The sequence below is a fragment of the Leptidea sinapis genome, chromosome 19, assembly GCF_905404315.1.
Source record: "Leptidea sinapis chromosome 19, ilLepSina1.1, whole genome shotgun sequence".
Classification (NCBI taxonomy): Eukaryota; Metazoa; Arthropoda; class Insecta; order Lepidoptera; family Pieridae; genus Leptidea; species Leptidea sinapis.
This window is the reverse complement of record NC_066283.1, coordinates 4,223,003-4,249,523: the sequence shown is the minus strand read 5'-3', so window position 1 is coordinate 4,249,523 and position 26,521 is coordinate 4,223,003. Positions and strand designations below refer to the sequence as shown.

The following is a 26,521-nucleotide window of genomic DNA, read 5'->3' as shown; positions in this document are numbered from 1 at the left end:
AGGTAAAGAAAGGAAGAAGTCAAGGAATAAAGATGATTGTCTCATTCTTTGGTCGGAAAGGTCATTTCGCGACAGTTGTGCTAGAAGATGGAAGGACAGTTACTGCAGACTGGTATGTCAATCGCTGTTTGCCTGTTGTCTTGGAAAAAATTCGACAGCAGTGTCCTCGAAGCAGGATCCTCCTTCACCACGACAATGCTTCAACACACTCCGCAAAATGGACTGTTGAATATTTGACTATGGCAGGTGTCGAGATGATGAGTCATCCGCCATAAAGTCCTAACCTGGCGCCCTGCGACTTTTATTTATTCCCGAGAACTAAAGATAAAATTCGAGGTATTCGCTTTACGAGCCCTGAAGATGCGGTGAAAGCGTACGAAAATGCCATACTTAAGTAGAATGGGCCCACTGATTTTCTCGGTGGTTCCATCGAATGCGACGATGTGTAGAGAGGAACGGAGATTACTTCGAAAAACAATAAAAGTATTGGCAACTTTCCACATTAAGCCGTTTTTCATTTTCTAAACATTTCCAGTGTTACCTAGTAATGTGATATTATTTTTAGAAACATGCGTTAAGCTCTTTCAAGACGTATTAAACACAATAGTTCAATATAGAACCGACTAATAAATACATTGTAAATTTTTAAACAAAAATCTAGATCACCTAGGTGACTGATAGTTTTCAAAACCTTTCCTAGTTTTCGGATTCTCCCTGAAAGTATTTTAATATTATGTCCATAACATCTAGATATATAAGTGTGATGACAACTCCGAGATGTTTAATATGATTGACACACGTTCAAGTTTTGATGAGCAACAATGCATTTTAATTGAGAAGGTTTCATATGGTTGTGATTTGACACTTGTAGAGAATGTTATTATTTTAGTTTTTATTTTAATCAAAGTTAGACGGTTTTTCTCGAGCTATAGCTGACATTTTTAAGTCCCAATTCTGCGAGTTGATGGACAGCATCCCAAGTTTCCAAGCATGCAGCATCGAAGAGAAGAACTGTGTCATCGGCATAAGTTATTATTGCACAATTTGGAAAATTAAGGGAGTTAAGGGAAATATAAATTAAAAATAAGGTTGGGCCTAAAATAATGCCTTGTGGTACGCCGAATTCTACATGTTTTATTGTAACTGTACATGTCATCTATTTTGATACTTATATTATAAAAAAAGGGAAATTCAAATTCGACTCAAACACAAAATCCCTTCACCTTTATAATGTTAGTATAGATCAAATCAACACAATGTTATAAATAATGTAATTTACGTGAAAACGTAGTGTTGCCATATAAGCTTAATCTGCCCCTTACGGTCTATCACGAAACATTTAGATTTTGTAACTTAAAGCTATGTACGAGTAGCTATGCACTTTATTGAAATGTTTAAGATACTTAGATTTAAATCTTACTTACTTGACATGTGAATGTTTAAATAAAAATTTAGAGCTTTATCACTTATCATAAGTGCTCAGTTTTTATTAAGTATTTATAATATTAAATCAATTCTATGCTAAAATATTGTTTTACCAAATTTAAATACTTATCATTTTTGAAGTGAAAACTATGTTAGCCGCGTTGGGCACATTTTGCTAGAGAAAAATCTTAAGGGTCGCGTCGCCGACATGCTCATAACGTGATAATTAAATAAATAAAAATATAATATATAGATAGACACTTTTTGGATGGGTGAAATCTCGTTAGTTCGCGTCACCGAAATGCTTATAGCAGTATATCTGTAGCTATACAGCTGACGTATTGTGCAACATTAGTGCTGTATATAGATATATGTAAGATATAGATATATGTAAGTGTATATAGATTATAAGATTATAAGTGAAATTGAATCGATTTAGTGAAAAGTTCAATGTGTATATATATTGTTACTGCTGCATTGTTGAAATAGTGTTTCTATTTCATTAATATATTATTGAAAATAAGTCTTAAAAAGTTTTACAATATAATTTCGAATATTTAGTATATGGTAAAAGTTATATAAGGTGGTGCAAAGAGTCTTCGATTTTCGAATTGATTTTTCCGTTTATTCGGCGCTCCCAAGGTAAAGGAAAACACCCTGAGGTAATCTTCATACATCTATGGAGGCTGTGTGTGAAGTTGATAGAATACGGGACCTACCGAGGAATAGAGCAAGAGTAAGCAATTGGTATCCTATCTACAAAATTTAAACGTAATCGCGATGGATAAGCGCAGGAGATATTTATTAAAGTTATACTTCTTTAGGCGCGTTTTGAAAAAATTATGAGTGTGAAATTTTAAGATGCTCGCGCATCACAACACAAAAGTAACAGGTTGAAGTTGGTTCCTAAAATTATCTGACGTTTGCAACATTCGTTATTTTTTTTTGGTTTCCTCGTCCATTATTAGGACAGGCAATGGGTTCAAGCCCGAACAGCCGTATTCGTTATTTAATAATAATTGTCAAAGCCATCTTTGCAAGATTTTTAGAATATTGTTCTTTCTACAAACGTAGATATAGATATAATTTTAAAGATTTTTGCTTTGTTACCTACGATATTGAAAAAGTTGCAGACCACTTATGGTCGAGAGTAGTGAAGGAGGCTGGAAAAAATTTAAAGAAACCTAGTATTTATTATATTCTCCCTCTTGGGGCAGCGTACGAGTAGTTAAGAGCATACGTTTAGAATAGTTATTAATACAAAGAGATAACAAGTGCGCGGAAAACCTTTAAAAAAAGTTATTTTTTTAATTTATGATAGTTTCAACTAAGTAGAAATATATTCGCGTAAGTTTTAGTAGTAACAGTACCGGCCTTACAAATAAAAATGGTGTAAAGTTATACCCGAGAATAAACCAATAATACGCAAAATGTTTACAAGTAGACATTTTGCTTACGATTCGGACGTATAACGTTTCCCGCGTTTATTTGCAAGGCTGCTTGGCATTCGGAAAACTTCACAATTATCATTGTATTGACAGTGTTGTCAGAGATATAGTCAATATTTTGCATATTCTTGGTTTATTCTCAGGTTTAAATTTATACCAAGTTTATTTACCGTACAAGTCTATCGAATTTCATTTAACTTAATACACTGCGTTGTTCAGTAGAAAGTCGGTAATAAACAGAGATTTAAGGTAGACTTAGGTATTTGTTTTTTATTTGAATCGTACTTTGTAATATTTAAAATATTATAGTCAAAAATAATATATCAAAACACCAGTCCCGTTAGTAAAAACTTCATAAAGAGAAATAGAGAAAATGTAAACAACATGTTTTTGAAGGTAGTCCGATAATAACTCACAAAAAGTTTAAAAAAAGTCCATACATTTATAGCAGTCTTTCTCATAAATCTACGAGTTTCACGAAAATTATTGCCCATTAAATAATAATAAATTTCCTTAGTAGTATAATATCTGATATTTTAATGAACAATTGTTATATTCAAAGATCTACGACCGCAACAGAGGTCGTAAAGTGGTCGTGATATTGCGTCATCTTGACACATTCACAGATTCACAATACTCAGATAATATTCATTCTGAAATAGAGCCTGACTGGGGAAAACCGTGTTATTTAATTAAGAATAATTCCACACAATAATTGGTGGAGTTAGAAATTTGATTGTCATCATAATATTATCTTACTTATATAATCTGCATTACTAGGTTTTTATTTTTTGTTTTGTTGTTCGATATCAGATTGGTCTATTTTTTTTATGAAAATAAGGGACGAGACGAGGAGGACGTTCAGCTGATGGTAATGATGGTAATGGCGTATCACGCCCTACCCATTACAATGCAGTGCCGGATTCTTGAAAAACCCAAAACTTCTGAGCGGCACTACAATAACGCTCGTCACCTTGAGACATAAGATGTTAAGTCTCATTTGCCCAGTAAAGTCACTAGCTACGGCCCAGACCGAAACACAACAATGTTTACACATAACTGCTTCACGGCGAAAATAGGCGCCGTTTTTTTTGTATATGGAATAGGGGGACAAACGAGCGTACGGGTCACCTGGTGTTAACTGATTACCGCCGCCCACATTCTCTTGCAACACCAGAGGAATCACAAGAGCGTTGCCGGCCTTTAAGGAAGGTGTACGCACTTTTTTTGAAGGTACCCATGTCATATCGTCCCGGAAACACCGCACAAGGAAGCAATGAGCTTCCTTGTGCGGTGTTTTTGTTGTGCCACAGCTTTGTAGTACGTGGAAGAAAGCTCCTTGAAAACCGCACTGTGGAGGACCGCCTCACATCCAGATGTTGGAGATGATATCCTGACTTGTGGCGTGTCGTGCGAAGGTGGAATTCGGCGGCAGGAATCAGGTTGAACAGCTCTTCGGAACACTCCCCGTGATAAATGCGGTGGATGCACACGGTCAAATGGATCGAGCTGATACTGGGGTGCGCCAGACCAGAGATGACCTATCAATATTCTATGATTATATCAGTATAGTGTACCTACTGGCGCTTTTTTCCTTTGAATTTGAATTGTACTCCTCCTATATTTTGCCGCTTCTTCTCTCTCAGAGCGCCATTTGTTTCCGAAGCGGTAGTAGTGTCTAGTATATTAGAAATGACATCAAGAATTCTAAAGGAATCAATTGTGAGAAAATAAATGCCTTATGTGCCTTTTATCGCATAACATGAAAACGCGTTATAAAGCAATTGTTGTATAGAGGGGATTATTGTATTTGATCAGGCATTATCGCGTTGTCAGGTCTAGTAAGGCAGGCTCCTTTGCACAGGATGCCGGCTAGATTATGGGTACCACAAAGGCGCCTATTTCTGCCGTGAAACAGTAATGTGTAAGCATTACTGTGTTTCGGTCTGAAGGGCGCCGTAGCTAGTGAAATTACTGGTCAAATGAGACTCAACATCTTATGTCTCAAGGTGACGAGCGCATTTGTAGTGCCGCTCAGAATTTTTGGGGTTTTTCAAGAATACTGAGCGGCACTACATAGTAATGGGCAGGGTGTATTAATTACCAGTAGCTGAACGTCCTGTTCGTCTCATCTCTTATTTGCATAAAAAAATACGTTACTATTTCTAAGTCTATCGGTAAATATCGGTAAATAATGGTATAATAATATTAAAACAAAACACGTGAATCTGTCACGTGAGCAATGAACACTTTCCATCGCTTTAATATTCATTTATTCATTATATTTCGTACGATATGTGTGCCAGTAACGTTATTATATCGCTTATTGGTGATCATTTGGTTTTTATAAACATTACCATATAGTTAATGGCAATTTTTTTTATTCGGACACCCGCTCGCCTTGGCAGATGTCATCGGGCATGTTAATCGTGTTGTTTTGACTCAAATAGGCTTTGAAATTAATCGTTTTGTGTATGTAAGTAATGGGTTTAACTAAAACAATGTTTCTTGAGCGTTCGTTTTCGTCTGCCGGTCGGAGAACTATAATAATAATAAAACTCACTCCACATCACAATATTTAGTAGTAAAAACAAATAAAATAGTAAACAATTTAGTAAAATACATTCATAAGCTTAATTTGACGACCCATATAGCCGAATGGTTAGTGACCCTGGCTACTAAGCTAGAGATCCCGGGTTCGAATCCCGGTAGGTGAAATCATTTATATGATGAATATGGATGTTTGTTTCCGAGTCATGGATGTTTATGCGTATTTATGTATGTTTAAGTAAGTATATTGCATTAAATATATCAGTGTCTTGTACCCATAGTACAGGCTATGCCTAGTTTGGGGCAAGATAATTTGTGTAAGAGTGTGTCAATATTATTATTATAGCGACCTGTATAGCCGAGTGGTTAGCGATCCTACCTACTAAGCTAGAGGGTTCGAATCCCGGTAGGTGCAAGCATTTATATGATGAATATGGATGTTTGTTTCTGAGTCATGGATGTTTAAATGTATTTATGTATGTTTATATGTATGTTTATATAAATTTATGTATGTTTAAGTAAGTATATTGTATTAAATATATCATTGTCTTGTAACCCATAACACAGGCTATATATGCTTAACTTGGGGCAAGATAATTTGTGAAAAAGTGTGTCAATATTATTATTATATCAGTCAAAAAACATTGTCATTTATTTGCGATTTTTGGCGTGATGCACGCAACTCCAATGTTCAAAGATGAAGCATTTTAAGAGCCCGGACAACGTCGAAAGGATGACATTTTCCGACGCTCACAACGTGTTCCAGAATCTGGCAACACGAGATTATTATAAGTATGGATATATTTATATTGACGTCAACAATTGGCCCAACGGCAGACCAGCATAGGTTTTCAAACTAGCAAACATGCTGAGTTGGGACCATTTTTGTAAGATATAGGCTATAGCATAAATGTTTACCCCCCTATAATGGTCCGCTAACTTTAAACAGCCGCTTAGGAGTGTTTTTTCTCATTCTGACTTAGGTCAATAGAAGAAGACAGAGTGAGAAATAGCAATGCTTTAAGTTAGCAGACTATTATGAGTAAGGGGGTTAATGTTTGGCTCTATGATAAGTTTATTTTAAATCTTTTGTATTTATGTGTACCTACTATACTTTTCAAAATAAAAAAGAATTTCTTTCTTTCCTTTTATAGCTCAGTGGAAGGGTCACTAATTATTGGTCATTAGTTTACTTTATTATTCATAAAAAATAAATTTATAATATATAATTAAAGTCCTTTTTAAACGCTTTTTATTAGCTACACCTGTATGTATGTTTGTTTGTAACCGACTCATTTGGACGCAATTTTGACCCACTTTAAACGGCCAGATTTCGGTCAAAGTTCGTAGATTTATCGAGGACCGATGACAATCCATTAATTTGATAAAATTATTCCATTTTTCAATATATGTTAATTAAGGTTTGGGTTCGAAACCACGCCCCCTCTCGGGAATAGAGCTAAAACCTGGCACCTCACACCGAACAAAGCGTTGAAATTAATTAATTAATAATTATCAATTTAGTACTTTTCAAAATCGGTCACTTATTATCGGACTACCAGGCCGTCTATACTTTAGTATATTGTAAGCTAAGATAGTAAGTCTATCAGAATTATTATTAATAGAAACGTGTTATTAAATTATTAATATTAGTAGTGTATCAGAAGAATCGCTGTCCATTGCCATTTGCAAATGGCGCCAAGATGTCATATATATAATTATTTATGATTTAAATTACCTCAAATTTATGATAATAATATCCGAAATTATGCTAATCTGTGTATTTTACGCGCGAAATATGTATTTATAAAGATATTTTCACGGACGAGGAGTTGCATGTTAATGTTTGTTATACTCAATGTTTTTTCAATTGTATGAAACAAAAGCACGCCCTTTTGGTCGAGCGATTAAAGTGTGTACGTATCAGCAATTGATTGTAGGTTCGATCCGTGCTGCTGTTCCAAAATAAAAAAAGTACATATTTTTACACAATACAGCTGTGCTATTAAACACGCCCCGCGTTTAGGAAAGCGTCTAAAAGCCTACATACAGTCTTAGATAATGTATACTGTATGTATGATGCCTAATACTCGGCTAAGTCGAGTTAGTAAGTCTTTTGTGGGGCGATGTATATGCTTTTACAACAAGATCCCAGAAAATGTTCAAAACAAAAGTATTACGTTATTCAAAAGAATTGTTAAAAAACGTTTGTGTGGTAGAGGTTACTATAACATAAATGACTTTCTTAATGATACCACAGATTGGGAATGGAGCGACGGCCCTCAGGCTATTAAATAATAAGTTTAATTGTACAATTTTACTTTGTAAACATATTTATTCGATGAAAAAAAAGTCGCTCATATTTTTTTTAATTTATTAGTGATTACTTAATTGGATTTACATATCTTGACTCTGAAATCTAAAAAAAATTATGAGCGACCTTACAAAATTTAAATTTTGAATTGAAACTTTCAGGAACTTATTTTTTTGGTCTATAAAAAAAAAAAGAAAAAAAATTCGATTTTTGAAATTTAAAAAAAAATTTGGAGCGACCTCTTAAAAATATTTATTTGAGCTGTTCTTATGGAAAAGGCTCATAAAACATCAAAATCTGACTCTTTTTCACTCGAGACTGCGCCACCCTAATCTATACGTATAAATGATCTAAACGTAATATAATATTTAACAATTTACCAGTTCGGAAAAGGTTGAGCATTAATAAGAAGTGGCACAAATCTCATTGTTATAAATCAACTAGCTGACCCAGCAAACGTTGTATTGCCGATATTAAAATCGCGATACAAAAGTAACTGTTGATCGTAGATGGGTGAAAATTTGAAGTTGTGTGTATTTTTAATGCGGACTCATAATCAAACAAATTAAAAAAAAAATCGTGTGGACCACCCTTAACATTTAGGATGAAAAAAAGGTGTTGTCCGATTCTCAGACTTACCCAATATGCACTCAAAATTTCATGAGAATACGTCAAGCCGTTTCGGAGGAGTTCAAAGTTTAACACCATGACACGAGAATTTTATATATTAGATATGCAGTGTTACCAGAAAGTGAATTATTTAACTAAGCTCATTCTTCGTTATTACAGCTTTCATGGAGCCAGATCATCTCGGCAAGCGGTTCAGGAGAAGAAGATCCACGGAGTCACACAGCAGAAAGAAGAGAGATGCCCCGTACGTCATCTATCCAGAAATTCTTGTCATCGTAGACTACGATGGATACAGGTTAGTACCTACATGAACAACATGAAATATTTTTTTTATGTACTATAAAATTGATTCGTTCCTACAGTCATAATAAATTTACCAGTGGGAGCCTCCTTTGCACAGTATGCCGGCTAGATTATGGGTACCACAACGGCGCCTATTTCTGCCGTGAACCAGTAATGTGTAAACATTATTGTGTTACGGTCTGAAGGGCGCTGTAGCTAGTGAAATTACTGGGCAAATGAAACTTAACATCTCGCCTGAAGGTGACGAGTGCAGTTATAGCGCGACTCAGAATTTTTTGGATTTTTTAAGAAGCGGCACTATAATGTAATGGGCAGGGCGTATCAATTACTATCAGCTGAACGTCCTGCTCATCTCGTCCCTTATTTTCATAAAAAAATAAACTGACTTGGTGTGTCCTTCTTACTCTCAAGTGATTCAAAGTAACTACATACTTTATATTACATCGTCGAGAAAAAGAAATTCAAGTGCTTAATCATGATTTTAACAATTACACTCGTGACCAAAAAATCGCGTCAGGACGCACGGTCGCGGTTATAAGTCTAGCAAATCTTTCATTCTATTTCTGATTTAAACATCTCAAAACTGTGAGTTTTATCTTTATTTATTTATTTTTATTTATAATTTTTTTCAGAAACAAACGGTTATACAAAACTTTTAACAATTTATACTTAACAACACTTAAAAACCTACAGTTTCCTTTAGTTTTAAACATAATGAACTAAATTTGCGCTACATAGAGGTAATATTAAACAAAATTCGATACTTTACATAAAAATGAAATATACTTATATACAAATAGATTATAGCATTAAATTAACAAATCATATTTGAAACATTTTTTTAAGGTTGACAATTTATCAAAGAAAACATCCGTGTCAACTAGATTTTCATTGTCATTAAAGTGTTTACAAGCACGCTTGCGGTGATCACTTAACAACAGGTGACCCGTACGCTCGTTTGTCCTCCTATTCCATAAAAAAAAAAAAAAAATTGCACCATAAAGTGACAACGACGCTCACGCCTGCGAGGCACTTTAAAATGTATCCGATTTAGTAGTGAGGGGACGTCAATATAGCTATTAACAATTTTGTATAAAAGGACGGATTCAACAGAATTACGGCGGGATTCCAATGGCTGAAACTTGTGACGATTCAGTGATTCAGAGGAGTCAACATAATTATATCCTGTCCTGTGGTCCAAAGATTTCACAAATTTTCGTTGTATTCTTTCTAAGCGGTTAATATGACATTTAAAATAAGGGTTCCATACCGCACACGCAAACTCAAGATGACTTCTAACAAAGCGATTGTAAAGTATATCTATAGTATAAAGTATATCTTTATAATGAGTGGTCTACGTTGTTATTTAATAAAGTAAAGAAAATTCATGTTTAAATAAGTCAAAATATTAATTAAATAAACTTATCAATATTAAGGGTTCCTCCCCTGGCCCTAATAACAGCTTCCAATTCTTCTTCATGGATATTAAATTTACAAACTAAACACATCATGAGCTACTTAAAGACGGGTTAAAAGTTCTTTGAAATATTTCAAAAACTGTCACATAGTTTTTTTTTTTCAAATTGCACCTGGCCGGCACCGCGTTGGCTAAAATATTCAATAGCAAAACAACAAAACTAACTTTAGTGATATCTACAAATTAGTTATGCTTCATCTTTGGGACTCCTTTGCACGGGAAGATGGCTAGATTATGGGTACCACAACGGCGCCTATTTCTGCCGTGACGCAGTAATGTGTAAACATGATTGTTTTTCGGTCCGCAGGACGCCGTACCTAGTGAAATTACTGGGCAAATGGGACTTAACAAGTCTTATGTCTCAAGGTGACGAGCGCAATTGTATTGCCGCAGAATTTTTGTGTTTTTCAAGAATCCTGAGCGGCATGTATTGTAATGGGCAGGGCGTATCAATTACCATCAAGTGTACGTCCTGCTCGTCTCGTCCCTTATTTTCATTAAAAAAAACTTTTACTAGTTATGTTTTTACAAATGTAAACTTATAAAGATAAGCCCGCTTCGCCTTTTACTAGATTTCATGAAGTTAATGTATCTATACTACACCACAAGAACGATTCAAGTGAATAGATTTTTTTTTGTGTGTATATCGGGTAGATTTGAGGATCGGCCAACATCTATTTTTCATACTCCTAAATGATAAGGAACCCTAAATACATATATTTTTTTAATTTATTTTGATTTATCATAAAAAACTATATATACAACTTCAAATTTTCATTCATCTACGATCAACACCTATTTTTATATTTTTTTTGTTCCATCCACAAATCCGCAATAGGGTTGCAAGATGGCAATCGAATATAATGATTATTGTAGTACTATAAATTTTATGTACGATATATTTGGTATGTCTGAGAATCGGCCGTAAAAAATTTTTTGTACCCTAAAAATTTTTATTATTGATTTTTTTAAATCTTTATAATATGGCAATACAAGCGTTTGCTGGGTCAGCTAGTAAATGTATAAAAAAGTAAGTTCGTTGTCAAGTCTTCTAGAGCCTTAGTGGCGAACAGTGGATGTACAGGTAAATTACTCTTGAGACGTTTTTGCATTTGTGTGTGTACGTGTACGGACAGCATATAAATAAATAAATCGATACTTTTACATTTTTTTATATTTTTTTATAGCCAGGTACTTTATATGGAACCAATGATATTGAACGATATTAAAATAGTGAATATTAATATTTAAGAATTTGTGATAATACATATTTTCAACTCCAGATATTTTGGACTTATTCTCACTTTTTGTCAATTTGTTCTGATATTATATCTAAAGTCTCGTCCGTGCCTTTAAATTTCTAATATCTTTACAATAATAACACTGAACAATGAATATAATGAATCATAAGAATGAAAAATAAATAAAATCAATTAATTTTTTAACTAAAACCATTTAGTCATAACTCACGTTAATAAGCAATGTTTTTAAATATAATAATAATTACTTATTTGGCATTCAACGACTTTTGTCGGTCAATATATTTGCTTCTTCAAAATGTAAAGAACCTATTTTTTCTGACTGTACAAGGAAATTTATATTCTAAGTTTAGAATTCCTGTAAATAAACAAATACAAAAACGTCTCAAAAGTAATTTGCCTGTAGATATGGACATGTTAATAATATCTTAAAAGTTTGCCTTTATCGATAGAAATCTAACTTCTAACATTTTTCTCGCAAAATTTGCACATATTATACATAAAAGTCATAAATATTGTATGTATATTCGATATCAATGACTCGAGAAATATTTTAGAATTATCTAGGGATATCCCAAAAGCCCACTATTAATTTTAACATTTAATATTTATGTAATTCTGTCGCCAATCATTTAAAACCAGTTATACATTTCTTTGTGGTGTATCAAATATCATAAAACAATAGAAATTCGGCTATAAATTCAAAGAAGTCGACTTGTTCTGTTAGGCCCTATACACACAAGCGGTTAGCCGCATCAACGGTTACCATAAACCGCTTCGGCCTTACAAATAAACTTGGCATAAGAATAAATGAAGAATATGCAGAATATTGATTATATCACTGACAACACTGTCAATACAATGATAATTCTGAAGGTTTCCGAATTTCAAGTAGACTTGGAAAAAACGCAGGAAGCATTATACGTCCGAATGAACCAATCGTAAGCAAATGTCTATTTGCAAATATTTTTCATATTCTTGGTTTATTATCAGGTATAACTTTATGCCAATTTTATTTATTAAGGCGCTCATGTTTAGGCCCCGCGACATCTTGTGTCTTCGAAGTCAAAAATGTTACTTTAAATTTAATACCGCACCCTTTTTAAAACATTGTATTAACCCACGGATGTAGGGACCGTACTCCCGGAAGGGTTTCATTTGATTTGATGTTATTTTACCTTTTTTTTAAGTATAAAACGATAAAATACAGCTATGTGTTCGCAATATCCATATTTGCGTCTATAATGTTGAATTCGAGCAAAACTAAATTATTCATCTATCTGTGATGAATAAATAAGATATAATTTTAAATTAATGAGACCTCACATGTTTATAATTATGTAAGCACATAGTTAATTATCCGAAGTAGTTAGTAGCAATACGAAAACCCAGTGGGAGGGTCCTTTGCACAGGATGTCAGCTAGACTATGGGTACCACAACGGCGCCTATTTCTGCCGTGAAGCAGTAATGTGTAAGCATTATTGTGATTCGGTCTGAAGGACGCTAGCTAGTGAAATTACTAGCCAAATGAGACTTAACATCTTATGTCTCAAAGATGACGAGCGCAATTGTAGTGCTGCTCAGAATTTTTGGGTTTTTTGAGAATCCTGAGCGGCACTGCATTGTAATGGGCATGGCGTATCAATTACCATCAGCTGAACGTCCTGCTCGTCTCGTCCCTTATTACCATTAAAAAAAAAAAACTTTCTTTAATTAATTCATTATGAAGAATTCATGAGATGTTATTTTTATATGGAATTATGTATCTTACCTTATTTTATTGGTCATTGGTCATAATAAATCGATGGATATATTCTTACGTAGAGCATACTTAGTAGACTCTGCTCAAACTTTACTTACGTAAAAGTTTGCTGAGTGTCATGAAACGCGAACTTTGCTTTTGCAGTGGACTGTCTTAACTTAAGCTTAACATAATTTCAGCTGTCAAATTACTACAAAAAAAAAATTAAAGATTATGTACGCTTACCCTCAACTAACGACCGTTCTCAATATACTATCTACAGATAGAGATAAATAACTACTATAAATTAGCCGTCAATAATCTGAAGCTCTCCCAATATACCCGATAAGCCACTCAGAATTCTTGGGATTTTTCAAAAAGCCTGAGCGACATTGCATTGTAATGGGCAGGGCATATCAATTACCATCAGCTGAACGTCCGGCTCGTCTCATCCCTTATATATATATAAAAAATTAGTACTACCTCGTGTATCTCTGGAAGAACATGTTGTTTTCTTGATCTCATTTGAGGGTAGCTGAAACTTCCTTTAAATAATCTTCTTCTTATGTAGTTCGGCGGTCATTCACCACAGGCAGCTTGGACTCAACTATACATAAATGGCGTATAGTGAGGTCAATGACCGAAATTCTCTGCTTCGTGACTTACTATAGAAGTCCGCATTAATTATAAATTCGCAGCTACTTTCTTATGTGTTACCTAATTATTTTCCATCTTAATTATATTTTTGATCGTAGGTTGCATGGCGGAGACAACCTTCAGATAAAGCGATACTTTGTTTCTTTCTGGAACGGGGTCGACCTGAGATATAAGCTTTTGAAAGGACCAAGAATACGCATATCGATTGCTGGAATTATCATCTCTAGGGTAAGTAAAGCTGAAAAGTAGTTTAAGATCATGTCATCGTGAATACCTCCAATATTTTAATTTTATTCATTTATTCGATCCACCAGTGATAATTATATTAATTCGAGCAACATTAAATATTTAATCAAAGTTAATTCTAAATGCATTATCGTTTAAGGTAGATACAGCATGCAATTATTATGAAGCTTACAAATATTTATATCAAATGAAGTACTTATACATAATCTAAAAAACGTATTAACTTATTACCGAAAAAAAAAACAATATAATAGTTCTAGGTAGTTCGCTAAATTTAAATCAGTTAAATGTAAAATATATTTTGGTAATATTACAAATTATTTAATTTATCACATAATAAAATTTTACGTCGGAACGTTTTGAGTGAGTCCCCGAAAGGATCCAAATGTTTGAAACTATCGTTTAGTATTTTAGACATCCTGGAAATTGGTGAGTTATTGCCGAGAACAGTTTTTCGAAAAGGTCTTTGAAGAAGTGTTATTGCTTTGCGGGGATATCGAAAGGGAACATTAAATTTAATCTTGGAAAATTGAAATGCCTTCGGTATAAATGTAGTCATAGTGTTAAGATGTTAACTGTTTTATATCTAAATAAGTCATAACAAAGCAAATCATTTAGTAAGTAATGTCGTTACTATACCTAATGTAAGTTACGATTTAAACGAATGACTGAAAGTTAAGCGCTCCCTCCATGAACAAGTACATCGTGACAAGTCAGCCCTTTTATCGTCGGGTAATCTCTACGAGACGATGGTTATCCTGTACAGCTGTTTTATTAGTAAGAGTTTATTTATTTACGTCGCGCGAATGAAGCGTTCTCGTAACGAGAGCTCCACGTTCCGCGGCGAGCACGGATAACATCGACGTGTGGAGGCACGTTCTATGAGAGTGTATAGAAATACGTGCAACGACGATAATATCACTCGCTCGTGGAGGTGGCGCTTAATTACAGTCTTTAATTGAGGCTCAGTTTTTTGATATATTTTTACCTGAGGCTACATTAAACAGTATAAAATATAGAATTGCAGCAGGTTTTTAACACCAAAAAAGGCGCAAAATGATTGAGTTGACGCAACTACATAGGTATTTCCAAAATTTCTGAAAGAAAACTCGAAAGATAGTTTAACCAGTCAATAAAATAATGAATTATATGGGGATCAATAATATGCAGTTTGATTCTATAACAATTTGCCCTACGGTTTCTTGCACATATAATATGCATGTATATTTTATCATACAATACCTATTGTGGCTTAAGTAGTAAGAAGCTTATGGTATCCCGGACATTTTTAAACGCAATAAGGATCAATATCGTTGTAGAACTTTGTATTTACATATCACTAGCCATTATATTTTCGGTAACACTGTTTTTTTTTTTTTCAAATTAATTACTAAAAATAATCAATATTATTGGCTTAAAATTAGCCGCAGTAGGCAAACAATCTGTGGCAATAAATATATGTGTAAATAAGATACAAACCGATTTTAACGGATAATAACAGTTTAAATTGAAAAGCAGTTTCAGGCCATCTAGTGTCCTTTTTAGTCTAGTCTATAATTAAAGGATTGCTGGCTAATGTTATAGAGCCTATACTATCCTCATGAATCTTACCATGATATACAAATGTATTTAAATTGCAAAATAGATACCGAGATTAACACGATCAAATAAAAAAAAATCAATCTTAAACTTTATAAATATATTTGAGCTTTAGATAATGAATTAGATTATTCACAGTTCTATACTTGGAAGGATACAAGCTTAAAATCAACCATTTCGTCGGTCTCTATGCAGAGTTCTTCTAAAAAGTTCTTCTTGGACTTCGGATAACCTTCGAGCATTGCCTCTATCATTTCCGAACATATCCTTTTGCGTTTCCTGGCAAAACAGTGATATATAATAAAATATATGAATTGTTTTATATTGAAAAATAAAATGTTTTATTTAGGTGACAACTACTTTATGTAGACATTAAATTTATACTAAAATTTACGAACGATGCGTGACTGGATGGAGCCACAACCTGAGAGTCGAACAAGACATAGCAAGATTTACGATCCATGCGCCACTCAAACAGTCGGCTCAGTTGGTAAGAGCGCTCGGACGGAACGAGAGAGTCGTGGGTTTGAGTCCTGGATCGTTCGAAAATTTTGGTATAAATTAAATTTGTATATTTAACCCCAAAAGGGAGAGATATCACTTCAAAATAACAAGCTGTTTAACTCCGTAACTGTTATGTTTCAATGCGTAAGGTTGAGGTTATGACTAAACATCAAACGAATGAATGTTAAAAAATAACCAACGGATAAATGTATGTTCAAGCAATATATATACTTAAACAACTATCGATGTGTATGTTCACCATATGAATAGGATCATGATAAAATATCAATGTTTAACTTTCAATTATAAATTGTGAAGTTTCACTCACCGTTCAAGATTCAAAAAGACAAAAATACTAGTCATAGAATAGTAGCGTAACTCAGCAATTTCCTTGAAATTTATACTTACGTCTGAGCGCTAGGGTTGGTACATCCAGTGCCGGATTAGCCATACAATAGCAAGTGTGCTACGGGCCCCGCGCAAAAGGGGGCCCCGCATGTCCCACTCATCTCCGTCTGAGCATAATTTTTTTGAGAGAAGCTTATTAAGATATTGAATTTCTTGATGTGGCAAAAACGTGAAACGTTACAACTTTTCCTACTGAGACAACCCACGTCAGACACTCGGTAACTGACTATTTCCAGTATATGTACCAAGGGCTCATTGAAAGAATTTGCTACGGGCCCCGCGTAAGCTTAATCCGTTACTGGGTACATGATACAAAAAAATTGAAGACATGGACGGCGCTGGTATAAATTTAACTCGGACAGCGACCAGTTGCGGCGGTGTACGGCGTGGCACTCAATAGTTTTGTCTCCCCATGGTTGCTTAGCGGCAGTGTAAATTGTGTGTATGTGTGCGTGCGTCGATTCGAGCGTGATACTGGAGTATGAAGTTAAAGTACTGTAAAGTAGTGTGGCCATACGTACTTATATTCCGATAACAACTTCGCATGGCTCTCCAGTATTCCTCTTTTCTCATCGGCGCTCATAACCTCCACAGAGTCCCGTAGTGTTGCCAGCCTGCTCTCCAGCTTCTCAATGTTTGTTTTTATCTCGCCCGCCTGCACCCTGGCGCTGTCAGACGTCGGTGCGGCCAGTAGACTCTTGAGACTAGCCTCTTTTGTTTTTAATTGAGTGTTCAACTCTTCCAGTTCGATTGTTGTTGTTTTTATGGGTGTGTCGTAGTCTAAAAGATACTTGTGGATTATATATAGCACGTCCCAAACACAGACTTTGTAGAACGGAGAACGTGTAGATGTTGACGTCATCGTTAAGTGTCACCAGGCGATTATTTCGTAACTATTACAGATATAGATCAAACTGATATTGAAAGTACGTTAGATACACTGACCTCTACTATTTACCACTGGACTGGCGGCTGTCAAAGTGCTTTTGTACCTGTTTGATATTCGCCATTTTGGCGCTGTTGGCCATGGCGAGAGTCTGCGGTACTAAAACTAGTGATGCTAAGCAAATATCGATAGATGGTGGGAAACTATTTAAAAAAATGTGCACTTTATTACGTTGATTCCTGAGGTATAAATAACACGGGAAACGAACGAAATTAATTCAAAATGCTTCAGAGTGTACGCTTGTGTCGCAGCCATTTATAATATACGTCAAAGTTAGTTCTCTTGACACTCGCGAGTGGCGCTTCAAATAAGCACAAAAAATGCTATCAAACATGTCCAGTGGTATTTATACAGGTCAGTGGTTAGATAGCATCAATACCTTTTTTAAAATCAAACGATAAATATCCCATTTATCGAACAGCAAGGAAGGACGTCACTTCGAACATCAGCTGCTTTGAATACAAAATTTTGAACTTACTAAGAAATAATATTCAGTTAAAAGATAGTTTTATTACTTTGTTAGGTTAATAAACGGTTTCCTTTAATATCAGTACTAAACTGAAATTACTTTTTACAGTAAGAAAACTTAAACCTTTGTACTAATCTCATACTAAATGTTTAATATCAAAAATTTTCATACTTATCGTTTGGTTAAACAGTTATGGATGACATTTTACTGATTTTTAACCGACTTCGAAAAGGAGGAGGTAACGGTGAGAAACTACAGATCTATGAATAGAATTGTGAATTGAACGAAATTTGTAAATGATTCGCTATTTTCCTGCGATAAGTTTTTGACATTAATTTATTCAAATTTCTCATAAATATGTTTTTTCTTTTTTAATTTTATTTACACACAAAGGTAAAACGGTAATGGTAATTTCTGATAAACCATTTTTGTTTTTACTTTTAAAAGTAATTGTTTATATTTCTGATACCAATTAAATTAATAAAAATAATGTTATTTCAATATTTATTTATTAACTATGTAGGGAGGGACTGAAGTAGTGAGTATATTAATGGACCCCTGATGTTGAGCGGTATTGATCTACCAATAAGTGCCAATATGATCTGAACTATAACGCATTAAGATATGACCTAGGGCGTAGCGCAATGCGGTACAATGGCGATCATTTTGCATCGAAAAACCTGCGATAGATCTGATGCTTAAGATCTGACGTGCCAGTAATGACTAGTATATAGTAATTATACTCCGCCTGGTATTCTCTGCCCACGATCGCCTAAGACTACATCATGGTATAATAAATATCATAACTGACAACTGGTCATTTCATCGCTATTGTCGTGTCTATCTTTGAGAACAGTCATCGGAAGCGATGACGTTTTCTGGCCAATTACCTGACCCAGCTGACACGGTAAGAGATTACCAGGCGGAGTATATTAAGGCGAAGAGTAAGCAGAAAACACCCAAACATGGTGTTTTTAGACAAGTATTGTGGTGAAAGTATAGCATTTCGAGCAATGAACACTACTTAATCATGTTACACATATCCTTAAGTCTTATTTATGGGTTGCTAATGCTTAATGTTGGTTAGTTAACACTGCCGAGCCTTTTTGAACTACCACATTTCTTTGAAGTTAAACAAGTTTTTTGGCATGGCGTGACGCATTTGTTTGGTACTTCTCTCAGAAAAGTTATTCTTATAGCTTGTACTTTTTTGTGTAGGTTCATTTATTCAGATTAGTAGTGAATAACGAGGATTGTAAGCATATAAACTGTTTACCACGCAAGAATTTTGAAAATATTGGCTTTGTTACATAGACGGCGGGCCGGCAGCCGTGAACTCATATCGCTCAAGGTCGCTGGCATTTAGTGTCGCCTTAATATACCATGTGGTATGGACTAGTATTACACTGTATTATACTGGCAAAGCCTCTGTCGATACCGGTTGTGGTGCAAATTTACAACCTATTGAAACTCTAAGAAAAAAGCACCTGATTGTATGAAACGTGCAGTCATTGATAGATTGACAGATGACGGCTATAAGCTTGTAAAAAACGGAGATAGCCGAAATCCACTACGTTTTAAGGAACTGTTCGCATTCGAACTTAGCCGGATTATACTTCGTCGCCAATCTCAATAGTGTAATTACCACTTTTTCAAAATTATGTAAAATCACTGAACGTTTCATACTAAACTAAATTTCAATTTTTATTTATGCAGCCCCGCCTCAGATTACGTAGTATTTACATCCTCTTTGCAAATTTAGCACAGGCGGCGTGTTCAACTGACTCATGGTTTGACATTGTTACTGAGAACTTAAGGAATAATAATTGAATTATTTCATATATTTTTTAGTTTGTAATATATAATATGACAATGATAATCGTTGTAGCTTTTCATCGTAAACTTATTACTTTTTTATTTATTTGAAAATAAAGCATTGAAACTTTAAAAATAAATTTGGTTGATGGTTTTTTACATGATTTCAAAATCGAAAAACTAAAAATAATAATTAATAAATGAATGAGAGAATGGCTTGCATTAAGTATATTATAAATAACTATTGAGACTGATAAAAAATAATGAATGAATAATCTCTATAACCTTAATTTTGTATTATAAGTCACATAATCTAATTCACCTTCATTTTCACTAGGTCCGTCGGCATTGTCATGTTGTATGGCCGCGTAAACTTTCTGCTTTCCATATAATTTGCATTTAATTTTTCCCGCCTCACTCAAAGCATCAAGCGCCTTTTGTATTGCGGACTTAGTGAATGCGCCCCTCAAATTAACCGTGACATCCGCGCAAGAATATGGCCTATTTGTATCTTCTAAATACTTTTTAACGGCATCTGTTGCCATTTTTCTTTAAAGTTTAAATTATAAATAATTTATATACAAGTAAATAAATACCTATGAAAAAAACGAATGACACAAAAACAAATATGACAAATATTCATAATTGACACTGACAGGTAACTGACAAGTGAAAGACCGTTAATGCATAGTTTTTTATTGTTATTTATCTAGAGCAATGGTAAAGAGACTATCAGCTCAAACCAAAATAATATACCAAAGAATATTTAAATCAGTAATTTTTAATTAACTCGATTACTAGAAGAATATCCGGTAGGTCATGGGCAAAAAAAATCAGAATGTAGCTCGTATTTTTATTGTTTTTAATTGATAGACATAAAAAAATAATACATAATTAGTTCCATTTAATGCCGCGGTACTTTCTTTGAGGAAGGGGCTCATCGGAATGTCCCAGGTAAGGGTCAAAGACCATACAGCTTTCGTCCGTCGTGCGTCACCTTTTAGAAAAAAGATATTTTCATTTTGACTAGCAATGGATATGCGTCATTTATATTTATTTATTGATGACCTACTGTTACATTATTAATGCCATCAATTATTAATTTTAAATGTCGCGATGATTGTATTCAGTGTAATTAACATAAAGGAATATAAGAAATATTGTGATGGGATGAGATCATAGTCTACACTAATAATCTAAGATTTTATATTAAATGTTTAATAGAATTAATTTGTATAAATTAGTGACACCTGTTAGATTTTGATGAGATTGGTAATTCCAGAATAAATAAGTTAAAAAGGTATTATTAAATGTTAGTTCTTTTCATGCTCAAAGACATTGATTGATACTGTTATTGTATTACTACTCAGACTGAATATAAACCATGGTATTGGGTATATAAGCCGATGTTTTATTAATAAGTACTTTCAAATGTTATCATCAGCTGATTCTCTATTACTTACGAGTAATAATGGCAAGCAACGTACCTAATAATATTGAAATATAATGTCGATAGGGACGTGATGCCACTCCATACCTGGAACGGAATCGAGTGGGACGGGATGCAATCGATTCTGCAGCAGCCCTAACTGACATGGGCAAGTATCTGTTCAGAGAACGGAGACTGCCTGTTTACGACATTGCAGTTGCCATCACTAAGTAAGTTTTTAAAAGTATTGCCCAAATTTTCTCAGCATAGCATTCAAATATTTATTTATAATTTTTCACTTTTTTATGTAATATTTCCATTCTAATTATTATTATTTTCTGCATTTTTATCCAACTGGATACCTCGTAATGGATGTTTAAGTAAGTATTGCACATTTTACTTGGCGCCATTATTCAAAATAAGCAGAACCTGTCGTAATTAACCGTAATTTATTGGTTACATAAAAGGCAGATGTTCCAAGTTAAATATAATGACTGTTTAATATTGTCACAATCTATTAAGGCTTCGATGTCAACATTGAATGAAGACACAAAAACTGATTTTACCAACAGGTATGACATGTGCCGTCGCCGCAAGGGTGGTCGCTGTACAAAAGGCACCGCTGGTAATTTAATTTTATACCGGGCCTGTTTCAAAATGGCGAATAACGGTGTTGACACGAGCAGCATTAACAGAGGCTTGAAATTGATTTATTGCGGCTTGATATTTTTTAATTTTAAGGTTAAGGACTTGGTAATGGCGCTAAAACGGCAACCATAGACAATATTCGTCTTTTTTAAGCAAATGGAGAAAGATCGAATGTTGACTATGTTTGTATAACAATTTAGACAATAGAAAATGCTTGCACAACTTTGTTAGGTCCAGATTACGAACATTCAACTGTCCAGATAAGGATTTGATGTATAATATTTTATTGAGCTGTATATTTACGTGGATTTCAGACTAGACATGTGCAGAAGACAATACTCGAACGATGCGTGCAATAGAGGGACAGCAGGTAGGCGTGGGCTAATATATCATGAGTTCCTCCCAAGCACGCCTTCACGTTCACAAATGTCCCTTATCCCATCACGTTGTCACTTGGGAATACCTTTTCCCAACTTTGTAGTCATTAGCACCTTGTGAATAATCTTGATCATTTCAATCCACCGCTATAATTGTTACTTAGTACCAATTATGGTGTTAAATATTTCTCCGTCTTATTATTTCATTCTCAATCTCTCATGTATAATCTTTTCAGTAGCTGATAGTCTTTTCTACGCATAGTACCTAATCGTGTAAAACAAGGTTTAGAACATTACGCTTTAAGTGTCGCATCATAATTATTGTTTATATATGCATGTATGTGGTAAACATTTTAATGTCTTAAGTTAATTTATATGAGACAGGTATTTATTTATTAATTATATTACTAGGAAGTTATATCTATAGGTATTACTATACTTTATATTGCTGTTTTCTTATTGATTAGCAAAAGGCTATTTATTTATCCACCAGTTATAAATATGTTAACATAAAATTATTCGCGTTTAAATTTGGAAGTATCATATTATTCATCCAATATTTTTATTATGTTTGATGATAAAATTGCATTGGCAAGATTACTTTTTACACGAAAATTCGTAAATCAGTAACACAATTATTGCAAATTATACATACATAAATATTGATAGGCATGCTCATATCTTATTTGCATTTTAACATAATAAAGATCGCCCACAACGTTACTACATAATGATTGGCTTCTTGCGTTGCCTTTCAAAAGAGCACCGGTCCATCTTCTCGTATTAACATGAAAGTTGCGTAAGGTTGGGACCAGTTGCCCTACCTTAACACGAGGACGCACGAAATAAATTATACCTTCATTGCGCCACTGTTAAATTATAGATCGAACCAATTCCAATTTAGAGTACCTATATTGAGTCAGTATCCTATTTACAAAATGCGATTTTATGCTAGGTAGGCACTTACTTCTAATGTATAATTAATATGTAATTTTGATGAAGTATAATCAACTACACTAGGTAAGTATGTCATTACCTATCTAAAATTATACGATGGGTGTTACCTGAATAGTTTAACCTTCCAGACTTATTTTTCTAATTGTAAAGCTTTAGTTCTAACATGTAGATATAATGGGTATGTGTATTGTCCAACAAGAATGTATTATTTAATGTTTTGTATTATTATGTCGTATACTAACAATGGTGTTTTTGCTTTGTCAATGCATTACTACCGCACCAAATGCTTTTGCTTTGTATTCATAAGCCATCATCCACTGGCATTCTGTAAGTACGACTTATTTCTACTTCCTTTTATTATACCACATCCTAGCATCCAGTCATTTTGTAAGTACCTACCATAGACAATTTTTTTTTATTGTATCTGGCAAAGGTTGATTGACTGAAATGTAATAGGTTTCGCGTATGTGGGCGGCGCGTGTGTGGTGAACAAACGCTTGGAAAAGGTCAATTCAGTTGCCATCATCGAGGACACGGGCGGTTTCTCTGGCATCATTGTAGCTGCTCACGAAGTCGGTCACTTGTAAGTAATCTAAATTAATAAGTAATAACAATAAAGAGGTTGAAAAGCATAAGTGTTATCACATTGAATGTCGTGCTGAAAGGTCGGTGCTGATATTGCAACATCTTTGCAACTTTTATGGTTTGTTTTAACTTATTTTTATATTTGAAAAAAAAACTTTCTTTTTTTTTAATGGCAGAGAAGGGCAAACGCGCGAATCACAGGAGCATTGCCGGCACTAGAAAGGTGTACGCGCTTTGTTTGAAGGAACCCATGTCGTATCGTCCTGGAAACATCGCACAAAGAAGCTCATTCAACAGCTTGTTTGTTCGTGGAAAAAAGTTCCTGGAAAACCGCACTGTTGATGAACGCCAGGCAGATTCTTGGTTTGATTCCTGTTGTTACCATACATCACATAAAATTATTAAGCAGATAAAGAAACTTGCGCATGGTCCGATAGTATTTTCGACCTTTGGAATTGAAGATCGTATGGTTGATTTAGTTTTTTTTTTCATTTCTTCCTATTCAACTTCCCTATTAAAAAATATAATATTTGGTTTAATTTAAAGATTTACTAAATTCGGCCAGAAGTGCCACCTGCATTTGGCCTTTTCATTTTATGAAAGTCAGCTTTTAACGGACGCTAGAATTTGAAGTAAGTTTTCACCCTCAGTGACGATGCATGACCCCTAACCCCGAGTGCATGACGATGATCAAGGTTTTTCCTAACTTGGAATATTAACAAGCTGAAGCTGAAATATGCAATGGGTACTTCAATGGCAAATACGTCAAATTTTTTGAGAAAAATATTTTAAACATATATCTTTCATAAATCATAAATGCCTGCACGTATAATTATTATGAACGTGAGTTAAAGCCTTTCCAAATTTCAGATTAGGGGCAGTCCACGATGGAAGTCCCCCGCCCTCGTACCTCGGAGGTCCAGGCGCGGAGAAGTGTAGATGGGAGGACGGCTTCATCATGTCAGATCTCAGACACACAGAGAAAGGATTCCGGTGGTCACCTTGCAGTGTCCAAAGCTTTCATCACTTTTTAAAGTAAATGCGTATTATTATTATTATTTAATTGCATTAATATTTTTTAATTAAAAAGAAAAATACCTTATTTTTTACCTTATAAAAGTGGTGCGTTCATCATGAACAATATGGATCCGAAACATACACGTGCATATATATAAAAATAAATTAACTTGTGATATTTGTCAACTCAGTTGGAAGCAGACGTTTGCGTTTCCTCTTACCTTAAAAAAAAAATATATGAAAGAAACATCGTAATACGTTCCAATAATGGGGTTTTATTAGTATTCCTAGGCACAGCCCTTTTAAAATGGCCGCCATTTTTATTTTTGGAAATAATACTTTACACGTCATTAGGTACACTGTACGAAAGATCCTTTTTATATATATAAATAAACTAAATTGGCGAATCTTAAAAGAAAGGAATTTCATAATAAGTAGCCACAAAAAACCATCTAGGACAGATTTCGCATCGAATGGTGGTAGTTTCATGTCGATACGATCAGTGGTTTAGGCGTGAAAGAGCTTCAAACACAGACCATTTTCATTTTTATTTATATTTTTATGTAGATAGTTATAGATGATTGTGAAATGCGTGTTTAAACATTCCAGTGGTGATACAGCGACGTGTTTGTACAATTCCCCACACGAAGACGACTCATTACCGAGGGTTTTGCCTGGAAGGCTGCTCACGCTAGACGCGCAGTGCAGGAAAGATAGAGGCACGAGGTAAGAATATTTTTTAATAAGTTTCCAACAACATATATATAATATGTATATATTTGTTTCAATAGCCTTATTAAAATTTCAACCAGCGATATCAATGGATGCATAAAAAAAGGGTGTCATTAGCCGAACGTGACATGGGCAGATTATATCCCACGTCTATACCTACGCTAGTTCGTTCATACCTCAAAATCTTCCAGCACCACACCAGTGGATATAGTTTTTTCTCCAGCATCATATAATTATATTATATTTGTAGTGTTCGTGATTAGAGTTCTCGGTCAATAACAAATTACAATATGATATATTTAAATATCACTACAGAATTAAGTACATGACAGGGAGTAGTAACTTTAAACTTGGAGTAAATTTTCATTGCGTTTATTATTAAGAGGGTAAATAAGTTGGTGTTACATATCTGTGTAAAGGCACCAGAGCAATTAATACATTCAAATGTGTTCAAGGTTCACTTAGAAAATGGCTGGCGAGTTGCGCATTTAATTGGCATATACCTATACTGGGTTTCCCATAATAGACTACCCATTTTATTATTAATAAATTCCCTACGAAATAACTAAATAGGTTGTTCTCTGTGGAATTATTGTCTGTAGTCTTGGGATTTAAGTTAATTCGAAGTCAGTATATTTTTCGTTTTCGCATTATCTCAAAATGTACGGCATGATGTTATGACATCACGCGCGCAATCGGCCTAGTGGCCAGCTCTCCCAGGAATAAGTAGGATGTATTGACGTCAGAACGCCCACCTAATTTAAAATACTTTCTTTGTAATAAGCATACTTAGATCGTTTATACGTCTAGATAGACTTATGACAGCTGTGAAATGACGAAAAAAATTGAGTTTAGAACTAACCTCTATTTTGAGCAATGTACGCATACTAACACAGTGTCATATTAATCGCGAGTGTAGCACATAGGTTGTCACGCACACTAAACTATAATATAACTATAATAATGCCTGACCGTTTTTTCTGT

General features: G+C 34.3%; 3 protein-coding genes and 1 long non-coding RNA gene across 9 annotated transcripts in view; 2 read left to right on the top strand and 2 right to left on the bottom strand.

The window, feature by feature from the left end:
- Positions 1-26,521, bottom strand: part of LOC126969917 (uncharacterized) — a 433,182-nt gene that overhangs the window by 21,102 nt on the left and 385,559 nt on the right. The gene's annotated exons all lie outside the window — the stretch shown is intronic.
- The window catches only part of LOC126969958 (uncharacterized), a 238,884-nt gene that overhangs the window by 157,526 nt on the left and 54,837 nt on the right, over positions 1-26,521 (top strand). The window lies entirely within an intron of this gene.
- Positions 1-26,521, top strand: part of LOC126969884 (A disintegrin and metalloproteinase with thrombospondin motifs 1) — a 179,960-nt gene that overhangs the window by 147,422 nt on the left and 6,017 nt on the right. For 5 of the 6 annotated variants that reach the window (XM_050815480.1, XM_050815479.1, XM_050815474.1 and 2 more), the window contains exons 7-13: positions 8,527-8,662; positions 13,904-14,033; positions 21,309-21,451; positions 22,184-22,239; positions 23,660-23,786; positions 24,659-24,823; positions 25,415-25,531. In XM_050815480.1, coding sequence (XP_050671437.1) covers positions 8,527-8,662; positions 13,904-14,033; positions 21,309-21,451; positions 22,184-22,239; positions 23,660-23,786; positions 24,659-24,823; positions 25,415-25,531 — 874 coding nt within the window. Of the gene's footprint in view, positions 1-8,526; positions 8,663-13,903; positions 14,034-21,308; positions 21,452-21,793; positions 21,847-22,183; positions 22,240-23,659; positions 23,787-24,658; positions 24,824-25,414; positions 25,532-26,521 lie in introns of all 6 variants that reach the window. The other variant, XM_050815478.1, reaches the window with a different exon arrangement.
- On the bottom strand, positions 15,736-20,411 carry LOC126969950 (homologous-pairing protein 2 homolog). Its single transcript, XM_050815595.1, has 3 exons — positions 20,115-20,411; positions 17,084-17,342; positions 15,736-15,929 (listed from the first exon to the last, which is right to left on the bottom strand). Exons 1-3 carry the CDS (start codon positions 20,335-20,337, stop codon positions 15,791-15,793), a joined length of 621 nt encoding a protein of 206 aa, XP_050671552.1. The 5' UTR covers positions 20,338-20,411; the 3' UTR covers positions 15,736-15,790.